We start from the raw sequence: 15,546 nt of genomic DNA on the forward strand, positions 1-15,546 counted from the left end.
TGAGACTAGGCACAGGGTTGGGGATTTAGCTCAGTGGTAGAGCGCTTGCCTAGCAAGCGCAAGGCCCTGGGTTCGGTCCCCAGCTCCGGAAAAAAGAAAAAAAGAAAAAAAAAGAGACTAGGCACAGTGGTACATACTCACAGTTCAAGCTGCCTGGGAGGCGGTGGCAGCAAGGTCCTAGGAACTCAGTCATTAAGGGCCCGCATAGACAGTACAGCAAACAAGCAAACATCTTAAACAAGCAGATTTATGTCCTGAAGTCTTAACCTCCAGTATCTCCAACCTACCCAGTGCATTGGGGATAGCAAGGAGTCCACACGAAAGGGAAGCCTTTGCACATGTAATTAAGATGTCAGTTAAATGGAGTCACTCAGCTGGGCACGGTGGCGCTCACCTTTAATCTCAGCACTCAGGAGGCAGAGGCAGGCAGGTCTCTGAGTTTGAGGCCACCCTGGTCTACAAACGGAGTTCCAGGATAGCCAGGGCTACACAAATAAACCCTGTTTAGAGGGGAAAAAATGAGGTTATAGAGGAGGAAGGTAACCTTTGCTCCAGTATGACTTGTAGCCTTGTAAGGAAGGACATGGCTGCAGAGGCATATACATGCACAGAGGAGAAACCACGTGAAAATACAAATATGACTTGGGAGGTAGAGACAGGAAGATCAGAAGGTCAAGGCATAATGGCGAGTGCCTGCCAGCATGTGGGAGGCAGAGGCAGGTGGATCTCTATGAATTCAAGGTCAGTCTGGTCTACAGGATGAGTTCTAGGACAGCCAAGGCTACATAGTGAGACCCTGCGAAAACAAAACAAAAAGCTCAAGGTCATCCAGACTTAGCTGGAGACCCTGACCCCCACCCCCACCCCACACACAAGAGAGTCAATGTACAGTAGAAGCAAAGACTAGAATGCTGTAATTAGCTAAGGAATGGATCGCGTGGCTGTCTACAAGCCCTTTGAGTTTTTATTTCTGTCCTGCTGAACTGTGAGAGCTGTGCTATTATTATAATACTGTGCCTATTACACTAATACCCTAGGAAACTAATATACAGTGAACATAAGGCACCCCACAAACAGTGGGAGAAAGAATTACGTGTAGAACTCAGAACATATGGCAGTAAACTTGATGAGTAGACGTATTCTCCATTCTAAGTCTCTATAAGCTTATCCAGGCTTAAACAGCACAGATTCATTCTCTCTCTCTCTCTCTCTCTCTCTCTCTCTCTCTCTCTCCATCCATCTATCCATCTATCTATCTATAGACAGGGTTTCCTATATTCATAGCTGGCCTTGAGTTCCCGTGTAACTAAGGATAACCTTGAACTCCCAATTCTCCAGCCGCCACCTCCCAATGATCATATGTGTAAGCTACCACAGTTGATTTATATGACGGTCAAGACTGAACCAGGGCTTCATCATGCATGTCTACCAACTGCACTTCATCCCCTAAACAGCACAGATATGTCATATATGCCCCAAGTTCACCTCGAGTAACTCTGGTTCTTAAAATACTAACAGCACATCCATTTTCCTAAATAGAGTTAAGCCAGTTAGCCTGACACTGCAGGGATGTATTAAGGATGAGCATGTCCTGGGGGTTAGGGATTTAGCTCAGTGGAAGAGCCCTTGCCTAGGAAGCACAAGGCCCTGGGTTGCAAGGCCCTGGGTTCGGTCCCCAGCTCCAAAAAAAAGAACCAAAAAAAAAAAAAAAAAAAAAAAAGGATGAACATGTCCTGTTTCCATCTCAAGTCTGAATAGTGGCAAGCAGTTTCACAGTCTCACCTCAGCTCAAAGCCCTCTGGAGGGAAGGTCAGTCTCCTAGCACCATACCCTGCTGCTTCGGCTGACTGCACACAGTTAATAGTTAATCTCAGGCTTATCTGCTGGCTGCTCTACATGGGGAACAGGACCACTTAGGAAAGGAAAGTGATACTCAGTCCGGCTTTCTAAAGGGATAGGAGAAACCTTATCTCAGTCTTTCACAGATCTGGTCAATAAGCCAAGCACTGGGTTCACGGGAGAGCTTTCTCGACATTTCATAACCAAGACGGCATATAACCTTGGGAAGCCACCTGCTTCTCTAAGCCACCATTTCCTGCTCTCACCATGGCTGGCAAGACAGCATGCTGGTTCTCCAAATCCTAGGGCACTTTGCTGCTTTTGGTCTCTAGATGATCGTAACACAGCTCTCTTCACCTGTGCTGTATCGAGACATGGCATCGTGAACTTTCGGAACTGTTACGGCACCAGAGTACCACACTTGCATCCTTGTGTGTCATGGGGTAGCCAGCTAGTCTGCCCTTCGTCCCTTCCGTCCCCTGCTCAGATCGTTGCAACTCCAGGCTAGAAACATACCGCACAAATGAAGCAGGTGTCGTGCCAGGTGTGCCCCAATGCCTCGATAAACTTGTCACCAGCTTCCACAGGGAAATCACATCCATGACACTTCGTGCTGAACAGGTTGATGTAGTCTGAAATCAAAGTCAGCATGAAATAAAAGTCACCCACAAACACCAAAGACCAGGACACCCCACGTCAGTGGGCTGGGCACAGTGGCCTGGTCATCTTGCAAACAAAACACCCACTAACATGACTGACTGCACTTTTCGCTCTTTTGATAATTTGTACCAATGGTTGACTCAGACGTGGACTCATTTACCATCGTGTGCTAGTTTGACCTGTACATTCTTTGTGGAATTCCTTGAGGGTAATTGTTTCTTTTGGGTCTTCCTCCTCTGATAGCTCAAAAGAGGCCAATAGTTGAATGGAAACTTAAGAAAATGTTCATCAATGCCCGATCACTTGGCTCATTTTGGAAGAATTAGGATCTTTTTTTTTTTTTCCTTTTTCTTTTTTTTCGGAGCTGGGGACCGAACCCAGGGCCTTGCGCTTCCTAGGCAAGCGCTCTACCACTGAGCTAAATCCCCAACCCCAAGAATTAGGATCTTTAAGGTTTTCTTTTTTTTCCCCTTGTAGATTTTATTTTATTTTTAGGTGCGTGCACAGGTGTGCGTGCATGCGTGAGTGTGTATGTGCATGAGTCCAGGTGTCTACAGAGGTCAGGGAATGTTGTTGGATCCGCTGGAGCCGAGGTTATAGAGCTGGGAAAGCTCACTGTGTGGGTGATGGGAACAGAGCTTGGGTGCTCTGAGGAGAATGAGCTCTTTTTGTTGTTGCTTGTTTGTTTGTTTGTTTTCGAGAGTGTTTCTCTCTGTAGCCCTGGCTATCCTGGAACTTCTTCTATAGACCAGGCTGGCCTGGGACTCAGAGATCCCCCTGCCTCTGCCTCCCAGGTGCTAAGATTAAAGGCATGTGCCACCAAGCAGCCAGTATGTGCACTTAATGGCCGAGCTATCTCTAGGCTTGGACTCTTTTCTTTAAAGTTTTATTTTTTACTGCTAATTATGTGTATGAGTGGGAGGGGCATATTATATGCGCATGAGTGCAGGTACCCACGGAGACCATGAGGTTGGAGTCCCTAGAACTGGAGTTACACACAACTGTGAGCTGTCTGACATGGGTGCTGGGAAGTGAACTTGGGTTCTCTGTCAGTGTTCTTAACCACTGAGCCATCTCTAAAGCCCATCTTTAAGACTTTTCCATCATTTTAGAATGGTGTTTGCCTGACCATTCTCCTATCATTGGGCATTCGTGTTGGCAACAATATTTTACTACTGTAAACAATATTTGAGCTACTCTACAGGGATATGTCCTTGTCCTCCCCCTAACACTACAAGATGCTATTACTGATTACTTTCACGAAGATGGCGCTGTGATTTGAACGTGCCCCCAGAGTTCACAGGGTAGAAGCCTCCTCTTTGCAGCAGTGATTTTGAGAGGCAGATCCTGATGGGAGACATTTAGGTTTTTTGGATGAATTAATGGCATTATTGAGATTCAGGAGAAGTGGGGTTCTTATTCAGGTGAGCCTGGTCTCCTGTAACCCATTTTCTTTCTCTCTCTCTTGCCCCTCCACCCTCTACATGGCATGAGGTAAGAAGGCCTTTAACAGATGTAGCCTCTAGACCTTGAATTTCCCAGCCCTCAGAAACATGAGCCAAGTACATTTCTGCTCATTATAAATCACTCTGCTCCAGACATGTAGTTACACTGGAACAAGATGGACGGAGACAGACGACGTCCTTACACGAACCTCAACGTTAAGAACCATGCTTGGCTTTTTCTTCCAACACGCTGCTTACTCAGTGGCCAATGCTCAACTCGGGTATAAACCAAAATAAATCAGTTTACCACATTTATGGTAAAACGAATGTGTCAATAAAAGTAGATGTATCCATAAATGAATCAATCCCTTTTCACGGTGTCTCTCAGAGACTGACTTATCATTATTTTATTTTTTAAATTTTTGTCTCGTTTATTGGATGAGGAAGTTGGGGCTCACTAACGTAAGGCAGAGTCCCACGCTTGAGGCCTCCAGTCTCAAGCTCCTTTCTCAGAGCGGTAGCACGATTCTGCCGCACTCCTGAAGAAATTTTCTAGAGAGGTTCAGATCCCTTTGAAAACTCCGTTCCTCCCTGCATTCCCCAATTCCCCAAATGTGCTCGTCTCCCCACAGCTCTACCACAGCTGGCCTCTTCCTGTGGTCTGCTCGTCTCTGTGAACAGTACGTCTATTCACTGTCTTAGACCACACGCCGAGAGGTAGTGTGCCAGGAAGCTTATAAACATGGAGTCTGAAGAAAGAAAAAACAAGTTCAAAGTCCAGCTCTATTGAGGAATTCCTTAAACCTGGGGCAGCCGCTCAGGGCTGCAACCTTCCTGTCTTCCCATGCAGACAATTACAGCACCGAACTCACGGAATGATCACTACTGGCCAGACTAAGAACTGTATGAAGCACGTGGCATACATATTAACTGTTGGTTCTGTTTTAGGTTTCATAAATGGTTAAAGGAGGGAGAAGACCTATCCATCATCTCTGCATCCGTCCATCATTCCTAAATGGCCATACCAGCACATGCCACGTAAATGGCTTAAATTCTTAATTATTTTGAAGGGCTGGAGATAGTTCAGTGTTGCTCTTCCAGAGGACCTGGGTTCGATTCCCAGCACCCACCTGTTAGCTCATACGTGTCTGCCACTCCAGTTCCAAGGCTTCTGACACCCTCATACGGACAACATGCAGGTAAAACACCGAGGAACATAAAAACATTTAAAAATTACTGGTTTTATGTATACTTATGTTCTGTTTGCGTGCACATCTGTACACCGAAAGAGGGCAGTTGGATTCCATAGACAGTCGTGAGCTGCCATGTGGGTGCTGGGAACTGAACCCAAGTCCCCTGGAAGAGCAGCCGGTTTTCTTAACCACTGAGCCATCTCTCCAGCTTGAGGTTTTTTAAAGTTTATTGTTGCTATTATTGGTGTGTATGATTTGTGCCAAGGAGCACATGTGCAGGCTAGAGGACAACTTTGTGGGGTTGGCTCTCTTCTTGTACTTTATGTAGCTTCCAAGAGTCAGAGTTAGGCAGCCAAGCTTGCATGGCAAGCCCTTTGCCCACCGAGCCGTTTTACTGGCCCCTGCTTAAGGTTTTTGAGGGCAGAGACCTCACAGAAACTGACACAGACTACACATTCAACATATGTTTTTCGGATTAAAGATGAACAGAAAACAAAGAAATGGTTCAACCAGCCTTATTAATTAGCAATTCCTTCCCCTGTTCTCTCACAAACTTGTTCTTAAGGCAGCTTGAATCTTCTGAAAGTCTTGCTTACTGATTGATTTTCCATTTGAAACTTTGTTTTGTGTGATCTGGAGGCTCTGCTTTTTTTTTTTTTTTTTTAATTCTTTTTTTTCGGAGCTGGGGACCGAACCCAGGGCCTTGCGCTTGCTAGGCAAGTGCTCTACCACTGAGCTAAATCCCCAACCCCGAGGCTCTGCTTTTAAAATTGATAGCATAGGCCTTTTTTTTTTTTTTTTTTTTTTTGGTTCTTTTTTTCGGAGCTGGGGACCGAACCCAGGGCCTTGCGCTTCCTAGGTAAGCGCTCTACCACTGAGCTAAATCCCCAGCCCAAACAAATTTGTTACACTTTTTTTTTTGTTTTGTTTTTTCGGAGCTGGGGACCGAACCCAGGGCCTTGCGCTTCCTAGGCAAGCGCTCTACCACTGAGCTAAATCCCCAACCCCCGATAGCATAGGCCTTTAATCCCAGCAGAGGTAGGTGGGATCTCTGAGTTCAAGGCTAGCCTGGTCTACGGAGAGCAGGTTCTGTAGGCCAGCCAGGGTTACACAAAAAACATTACTTCAAAAAATAAATAAATAAAAATAAAAACAAGCAAAAACAACAAAAAGAAATGATATCACAGATGTGACTAATATTATTTCTTTTAAGCATTGACACTTTTCTCATTTAGTCTACAAAATGAGACTGTCACCAATAATTATGCTTACACATTCAAAACTACATACTTAAAATGTGCAAGGTGGGGGTTGGGGATTTAGCTCAGTGGTAGAGCGCTTGCCTAGCAAGCGCAAGGCCCTGGATTCGGTCCTCAGCTCCAGGAAAAAAAAATGTACAAGGTGGTAAATGTCATGTTATATGTCTTTACTACAGTATAAACCATGTTGACTAGGTCAGAACCAAGTACAGAATCAAAGGTGCGACATTGACTGTTGGTCATAAAAGGCGAGAGATGTGCTATCATTTCTTCCTGTTACAGCAATGGAGGCGGAGGCACTGGATTACCTGTTTAAAGCAACCAGTTTACTCTGGAGCTGGAAAATTAGTTCATCCATGTAAATGGCCAAATTAGTTTCTTTTAAAATTCAGTTAGGAAGCAAACGTTTTGGCTTGCTTCTTTCCTCGGAGGAACTGGAGTGATTTTTCCTATCCTACTTCAATGTCAACTGTGTTTTTCTTTCTGTTCTCAATGCATTGCTCCGCCCACTGCAGCTCCGCTCATTGCGGCTCCTCCCACTGCAGCTCCGCCCATTGCAACTCCGCCCACTGCAGCTCTGCCCATCGCAGCTCCCTTGTCTGTAACCAGCCTCTCGTTTTCTATCTGATTCCATGTGTCCCTTTTTGGCCCTGCCACACAATCCTTTCTGAATGAAGCCGGCTGTAAAGGAAGGAGTGTGGGACTAGCAGCCAGCCAGCCAAGAGGCCCGTATCCCCTGAACTTACAGTTCCCCACATTTTACAATAACGCATTACACTCTGAAGTGCAGAGAGATCGGAGGGCTGTGAAGGGAGCCCAGCAAAAAGGGGCGCTCAGCATCCCATGCCTCGTCCCCTCCCAGCTCCCATCTTCACAGTGTTTACAAGTCTGGAGAAGTTCAGCAGCTTTACTCAGGGTCACAAAGCGTCTCGGTGGGACTGGAAATAGAATCTAGGATGAAGACTAGAGGTGGTCCTCTTCAGACTACACGCGGGTCAACATAACTTGGAAGGTTTCTCAAGCAGTTTGCGAACCAACGTGACTCAATATTAGAAACATGGGAGGGAACAGGGACTGGTCTATAAAATACATTGTAACCCTGACTCCTTTTCCCCAAAAGCTGAAGCCAAATGAGAAAGGGAAAAAGTTCAGGCAATGTATAATGGCCCAATTCAGCCGTTAAAAAGAGTTTGTGTGACGCCCTGGGTTTGATTCCCCCTACTGCACGTGAAACAAAACCCACAAGACCTTCTTCCCCCTCACAGTAGGGTGTGAGTGAATGCAGGCAGAAGTGAGTTTTCTGTACTGGCCTGCTAACCAGGATCGGACATGGGTCTACCTTTCTCACAGTATGGCTCTCCATCCTCCATGTGGAAGAGGCTGTTCCCAAAAGGCTTCTTACAGGCGGCGCAGATGAAGCAGGTGGTATGCCAGGTCTGTCGCAGCGCGTGCATCACTTCCTGGAGAAAAGATTCCGAGTTCAGGACAGAAAATTTCCCAGGGGAAGGGAGCTGGGCTTGGCTTCCCCACCAGGCCTGGCTGCTACCCAAGTAACCTAGGGAACAGGGCAGGAGGGCTCACAAACAGGTGCTGAGGATGACAGGGAAGGGAGAGGAGGGAGAGTCAGGGCCACAGGCAGATGAACCTAAGAAGCAAGAACTTGCTCTGTACCATTTGAAGCTGGTGCTGCAGGTGGTGGTGGTGATGATGGTGGTGGTTGTGGTGGTGGTGGTGGTGGTGATGGTGGTGGTAGTGATGGTGGTGGTGGTGATGGTGCTGGTGGTGGTGGTGGTGGTGGTGGTGGTGATGGTGGTGATGGTGATGGTGGTGGTGGTGGTGGTGGTGATGGTGGTGGTGGTGGTGGTGATGGTGGTGATGGTGGTGGTGGTGGTGGTGGTGATGGTGGTGATGGTGATGGTGGTGGTGGTGGTGGTGGTGATGGTGGTGGTGGTGGTGGTGATGGTGGTGATGGTGGTGGTGGTGGTGGTGGTGGTGGTGGTGGTGTGGTGGTGGTGGTGTGGTGGTGGTGGTGGTGATGGTGGTGGTGGTGATGGTGGTGGTGGTGGTGGTGATGGTGGTGGTGGTGTGGTGGTGATGGTGATGGTGGTGATGGTGGTGGTGGTGGTGGTAGTGATGGTGGTGGTGGTGATGGTGGTGGTGGTGGTGGTGATGATGGTGGTGGTGATGGTGGTGGTGGTGGTGGTTTTGGTGGTGGTGGTGGTGGTGTGTGTATCATTCCTTATCCAAGTTAACTAGTTCCCTGGCTTGGTAGTTACTGGCAAACTGATTGGATTCTAGGATGGAGAGGGAGTTGCTTTTGCTGTGATCAGCATCTTGTTGAGTTTCTAATGGGGCCCCAAAATCTCAGAGGAAGAGAGGAAGTCAGTCCCACTGAAGAAGAGACAGGGGTCCAAGGACAGGGCTGCTGCTCACTTACCCCCATGATCTTGGTGTTACACTTGGCACAGATCGGGGCAAAAAACTGCTCGTAACACCGCTCACAGTAAACATTGTTCTGCTCCTCCACAAAGCACACGTCTGCTAGGGAGGTCTTGCAGTAGGCACAATTGAACTCTTCTGGGTGCCAAGAGCGGCCCATGGCTACCAGAAAAGGACCCCTGGCATGGCAGAAAACAATATTATAATGAACCCCCTCCCAATTCAGAACCAGATATTTTAAGAACCCCAATAATGTCCATATGTTTACCTAGTAATACCCACTCTGATGGTTGTTCTAATGAAATAGGATGTAATTCTGAGAAAGCCCCAAGCAAAAGACATATATGGTTACATCAGTTAAACAACTGGAAAACCGGGCATGGTGATATACACCAGCACTTGGCAGGCAGATCTCTAAGAGTTCAGGGCTAATCTGATCCACACAGTAAGTTCCAGGCCAGCCAGGGATACAAAGCGAGACATCCAACAAACAGAACCTGGGAACAATTCAAACATCTGCCACAGAGACTGAGTAAACATCCCAGAGTTCAGTTTGTCACGAGAGCAACGATTATGGGGGCTAAACTTCGCTACTCTGTGCTAGACACTCCTCAAGAATAGCTTTGCATGTGTTAATGTATTAATCCTCGAAACAGTGCCACGAGGAAGGAACTATTGTGATACCTGATCACCACCACTGATTGTGATACCAGTAAAAACAACCAAGTCGCAGCAAGGCTGAGTTCTTCTCTGCTCATTTTGTTTTTGCTTTTGAGACAGGATCTCACTTTCTAGCCCTGGCTGGCCTGGAACAAACAGCATGGCTTTGATATCTCCATGCTTCTGACCTCCCAGGGCTGGCTGGGATCGCCACACCTGGCTTCTGCTTGTTTTTAAAGAGTATGATTCTCACATCTGGAAGCATGTCCCACACATATATACAGACATACTGAATTTAACAAGCACTGTCTGAGACCCCTGGCATCTCAGTGAAATGATTTGCTTGGATTTCAGTGAAGTGTCTATCAGAGCCCTAAGAGGCAGGGCACTGTCTGTGGAAGGATCCAGACTCTAAAGGAAAGCTGGGTCAAACCAGCCCCGTCATCTAGCTTGCAGCATACTCAATAAACCTACTGACAATACAGCCGAAGATTCCCAGAACCCAGCCTTAGCCCAAGGGGGAGCTCCTGGCATCAGGCACAAGCTGGGAGCTTCACCCTATTTCCTCATGGAATCCTTCCAAGTCCCCAGGGATGACAGTGTCATTCAGGTATGGAAGCTGAAGCTCCTAGAGGAGCCAGAGAGACCTGAGGCTGTCCTGCATGGCTGGCCTTTTGCCTATACCTACCCTCCCAGCTGCCACCCCTCCTATACAGCAAAGCCTGTACCTGATGACATTGTTACAGTGCCCACAGAGGGGAGTCCGGCTGCTTGCTGGGAAGCGCTCAGCTCTCTGGAAGGTGCCCCTGGCAAGAGGAGTCACTTGTGGGCCTGTTGGGTTGTAGGCTGGAGCCCCCCTGGGCAGGGTCTGCTTGCTGACAGAGGTGGTGCTCTTTCCGGGAGCAAACTTCTGAGAGAAGCTGTCGTCGGTCACCCAGGGTGGGCGGCTGGCAGATTCTGAAGGGCCCCCACTGTAGGCAGCTGATGGTGTAGGGTTATAGTTTGGGGCAGGTGATGGGGTATAAGCTGGTGCAGGAGAGGGGGAGTAGGTGGGTGCAGGTGAGGGGGTATAGGTGGGAGCAGGTGAGGGGGTGTAAGCAGGAGCTGGTGAAGGAGTATAGGGAGTCGGACTATAATTGGCTCCTGGAGATGGGCTGTAGGGAGATGCAGGCACTGTAGACCAAAAACACCCAAAGGATATGTGTTAGGAATTCATTCTCCCCCATCCCTCACCCCAGCCGGAGAACCGTACAAGACGAGCCTAACATTGGGACAGTATGACTCCAGCTATTAAAGAAGTGTCAGCGTATATGTGTGTGCACGTGCTGTGAATAGAGTCTGTTCTATTCACAGGGACTCAAGGACGCTAAGCAAATGCACTATCGCTAACCTACAGACCCACTTGCCTGGACTTCTTGGTGAACCAGATTTTAATTCTCAGAAAAAGCCCAGATAAACAAGGATGACAGCAGAGACCTGGAGAGCTCACAGAGGCCCCAGAAAGGGATGGAGCTATAAATAACGAAGCTGTTTAAGGCAGGGGTTCTGTGAGGCCTTGGCTGCCCTGGTCCTGTAGAAGGTGGGGAGCAAGAGTAGTGAGTGTCTGGGACAGGAAGCGGGTGAGAACAGGTCAACTCACCATGGACTGGAGGATGCTTTCGAAAAGTGGTCCCCTGGCTGGTGATAGGACTCTCAGTCATCACAATCAGTAAGTGTTTGCTGTGTGTGGAACTAGTCTAGTCTTTAAGACAGAGCAGATGTCCAGAAAGCTCGGGTTCATGTTTCAAGTTTAGCTACAACCATTGTCTCAAAAAACAGCTTGATATGTGCAGGGAGGAAATTCTGTCTTGATTTGATAGGTACCCACCTTCCTTAGTCACTCAGTGAGCCTAGGTAGAGGGGCTGGCACCACGCTGCCCAGGGAGAATGGCTCATTTGGTCCCTGATTGCCTTTTGCAGCTCCTTGGTGCAAACTGAGAGTGTACATGACACCCCAGAGGTTGCCATCAGGGAAAAGAACTTACTGCACTTCTTGCCTTCACTGAGAGCAGAGAAACGGTTCATCACACAGAAGGGGTAACACAAAGCACTCTCTACCAGAGCTCTCAGAACACGAGATTTTTCTGCCCCGCCCCGCTATAGAGACAACTCAAAAAATCCAGCCGGGTATCCTGAGAACACAGTCTAGCCAGTTCTCTTACCATAGCAAAGATGGTTCTAGAAGTGTCACCTCTGTTCCCAGTCTATTCTTCTGGGAAGAGTACTATCTTACCCATTGGGGAGTATATCATGATAGCCTTCCTGTCTGCATCCCAGCCAGGCCCGGGTGGGACAGACTGTAGTGAAGCAGATCTCTCTGGATGGACTCAGACCATGGCCCTGTCTGGTTTTTTTTCTCTCTCTCTCCTGTGCCCTGAGCCATCCTGGGTTGTTCCAACTCTGTGCCTTTTATTCCCAGATGACAGCAAATCCAGAACTGGGAGGTGCAGGGGCACCCTTTGCTAGAGGATGACTAGGGCTATGCTATGATGACAGAGTATAAAGGTGTAAAGCCTCGCACAGCCCTGCCCCAGAGCCATCCTGGGAGTGAGACTAGCTCCCAAAGGCAGATTCTCCGCTGGAATCTTCATCCCACTTACAGTATGGGTGAGGCACACAGCAGGTCATCTGAGTCAGCCTCTGTATTATCCCTTTACACTTAAAGGCCTCGGTCCTCAGAGGATGCAGCAGAGCAAGAGTCTAAACCTCTCTAGAGTCCAAGCTGCCTCTATAAAGAACACAGATCGGATTTCCACTGGTGAATAACCTCATCGAGAAGTCCCTTGTAACACTTAGAGGAGACCCCGTGCTCTAGAAAGAAGCACACTTATCAAAAACCCCAGTTTGAGGCTTGGGATTCAGCAGCCAGAGTACTTGCCTAGCATTTTGGAGACTCTGAGCTCCATTCCTAGCACCCCTCCCTCAGAAGAGCCCTGCTTTCAAACTCTAGTCCTACAACTTCCTAGCCCTGTATCCTTGGTTGAGTAGTTCATTCACCACCTCTCTCTGAGCCTGTTTCTTCTTCTAAAAATGGTGTTGAGATTATAAGAATTAGGAAATTATTAGGATTAAGAAATGTGAGTGCTTAATTTAGTACATGATATAGTGTGTGTGTGTGTGTGTGTGTGTGTGTGTGTGTGTGTGTGTAGGTGGGAGGGGACTGGGGGAGGGGGACAGTGAGTACATTTGGATTCCCAGGCACCATCTAGTTCATCTCCAGGCCTTCCTGTCATGGGGAAAGCCCTGAGCAGGTTCCCCGTAGGATGGCAGTGGGCAGGGAGCTGTGATTCTCTGAAGTCGAATTACTAGAATTGAGCCTATTTTCTGGTGATAGAATGAGTGGCGTCCTGCCTACCTCACTGGGCATGCTGGGAACCCACAGGAGGGACACACCCACAACCGTGTGTCAAGTTGTAAGTCCCACACTCGAGGTGTTGTCACCCACCTCCACAGTCTGACGTGGCTTCCTACTGTCAACATGCTAGGGACAAGGTGACTTTAGGGGTACTGTTAGAGAACGAGAGTGGGGAGAGGTGAACCCACAGAACTTCAGGGTAGCTTTGCCCCTCTGCTGTAAGCTTTAGGGTTCTGTCTAAGTCTGTGTAAGCTATGTCTTCCTCTCTCTTTGCTTTTCATTTCATTTCTACTACCCTTTGTTTCCCTCTTGTTTTATAAACCACAATCCTCTGCTAAACGTGATTATGTGCCGGTCATTTATTTTTGAGACAAGGTTTCTCTGTGCAGCCCTGGCTGTCCTGGAACTCACTCTGTAGACCATGCTATTCTGAAACTCAGAGGTCCGCTTGCCTTTGCCTCCCAAGTGCTGAGATTAAAGGCAAGCAACCACCATTATATCCAGCCGAGTTGGTTTTTGACATGTAGTCCAGGCTGGCCCGGAACTCACTATGTATTCTAGGCTGATCCTGGTGTCTCAGCCTCTTGAGTGCTGGATTATGAGCGTGTGCCCCCACACCTGGCTCTAAAAGGAATTAGGAAAGGAAGTTGTGTGATATTCACGCCATGGCCTTACGTGCTAAGCACCTGAAATGTGGTTAGCCTAAACTGAGATGTGCTATTAAGTATAAAAACCTGAAGACTTAATAAAAGAATATAAAGTGTCTCAGTAATAATCATCTTATATTGATTGTATGTTAAAACGTTTATTTTTACATTTCATGTGTGCACATGTTTGCCTGCACGTGTGTCTGTGTACCACTTGCATGCCTAGTACCTAGGGGAGCCAAAAGAGAGTGTTGGATTCTCTGGGGCTGGAGTTACAGTTGGTTGTGGGTCCTATGGAAAAGTAGCTAGTGCTCTTAACCACTGGTTTGCCTGTTCAGCCCCTCGTTTGTTTGTTTGCGAGCCTCTCTGCATATTACCCAGCGAGCCTCAAGTGACCTTCTTTCTCAGCTTCGCAAATAGCTAGCACACATTTGAATTGTGTCCCACTCTGAACCATTTTTAATATACTGAGCTGGGTCTGGAAAGATATCCCAGTGGTTAAGAGCATGTACTAGTAGAAGACTGGAGTTGGATTCCTGATACTCATGTCTCATAGCTTATAATTGCCTTAAACATAAGCTTCAAGGGATTCCACATCTTCTTCTGGCCTGTGTAGGCACCTGTGCTCTAGTGTACAAACCCACACACTGTCACTCCAATTCCAGGGGATCTGACACCCTCACGTGCAGGCAAAACACCAAAGTAAAATAAATTATTAAAAAAAAAAAAAGCTGGGTGCAGTGGTGCACACCTTTAATCCCAGCTCTAGAGGGGCAGAAGTAGGTGGTCTTTGAGTTCAAAGCCAAACTGATTTTTAGAGCACGTTGAGAAACCCTGAATCGAAAAAACCCAAAAACCTCTGAAATTTTCATATGCTGAGCTACATAAAAATGTATTTAAATCAATTTCACCCGCCTTCGTTTTACTTTCTAAAAATGTAAGAATGTCTGCCCCTCGGACGGTTGCCGTCTTTGAAGCAGTGGCTGCCAAGTTCTGTTGGCTTTCACACTCTTGCACAGGAGTTTGTGTAATAGCATGCAAGAAGGCAGAGTACTTGCGAGTCAGCTTTACAGACAACTCGGTCACTCGATGTCAGCCAGCTTGCAAGCTTCCTACCTGAAACGCATCCCAATCGGCTTCAGATCCCTCTAAACTACTGGGAAAGCAGAAACTGGCTACAGCACGCCCCTTCCGAGTAAACCCCGCCCTCGCCCACCTTGCTGCCTCCTACTCCAACCACTCCCTCGGCAGGACGGACATTCTCTTCCTCTTATCCCAGGCTTCCCTGAACAGCCTTCATTTTCCAGTTCCAACTCAAGGCCCCAGAGTGGAAGGCTGGAATCCTGGACCGGGTTCCTACCTCCTTCCCACTGGGGCTACACACAGGAGGAGACTTTCTCCTCGGAGCGGTTCACCCTGGCAGATCTCTGGGGAGGGGAAAGGGAAGGAACAGGAGATGTGGGGAGCACGGTCCCCTCTCCTTTCTGCTTCTGCCTGCTTCACCCCTCCACGCTCCGAATGCCATAAGTAGACCTAATATCCCATCTCCAAGCCCCGGGCTGTTGCTATTTCTACGTGACGGAATTAAGCCGGTTCAAATTAGAAGGTGATATTTCATCTCTAATTGGCACGTTCAAAGGGCTCCTATCGCACTCGGCGGCCTCGGGACTGTGTAATTAAACAACAAGGTGATCTGAGTCACTTAGCCCGGGCTAAGTCGTCAGCGAGCGCTCCGGTCGCCGCCCGGCCCGCAGGCCGACGTGGCCATCCCGGGGACCACGGTGTCCTCCGCCCACTGGCCAACCAGGCCGAGCCCCAGGTGTTCTAGGGGAGCGGACGCCCAGCCCAGGCGCCAGAGATAAGAAGCCGGCGCAAACGCCGCCCTGCCTCCGCCCCCCGGAAGCTGCGGCCGGGGACTGGCCGCGAGCACGCTGCTCGTCCACCGCGGCGCCCGGGTCCCCGCAACCCAGCAGAGGAGCGGGACGGGGGCCCGAGCCCCCGGCTGGCTTG

The 15,546-nt window shown here is 48.4% G+C and overlaps 1 protein-coding gene across 21 annotated transcripts in view; it reads right to left on the reverse strand.

Moving 5' to 3' along the window:
• Positions 1 to 15,546, reverse strand: part of Ldb3 (LIM domain binding 3) — a 64,367-nt gene that overhangs the window by 8,813 nt on the left and 40,008 nt on the right. For all 21 annotated transcript variants that reach the window (XM_087588924.1, XM_087588917.1, XM_087588916.1 and 18 more), the window contains 4 exon segments: positions 10,224 to 10,668; positions 8,834 to 9,014; positions 7,736 to 7,856; positions 2,356 to 2,471 (listed from right to left, as the gene is read on the reverse strand). In XM_087588924.1, coding sequence (XP_087445050.1) covers positions 2,356 to 2,471; positions 7,736 to 7,856; positions 8,834 to 9,014; positions 10,224 to 10,668 — 863 coding nt within the window.

The sequence above is a fragment of the Rattus norvegicus genome, chromosome 16, assembly GCF_021556685.1.
Source record: "Rattus norvegicus strain SHRSP/BbbUtx chromosome 16, alternate assembly SHRSP_T2T, whole genome shotgun sequence".
In the NCBI taxonomy this organism is placed as follows: domain Eukaryota; kingdom Metazoa; phylum Chordata; class Mammalia; order Rodentia; family Muridae; genus Rattus; species Rattus norvegicus.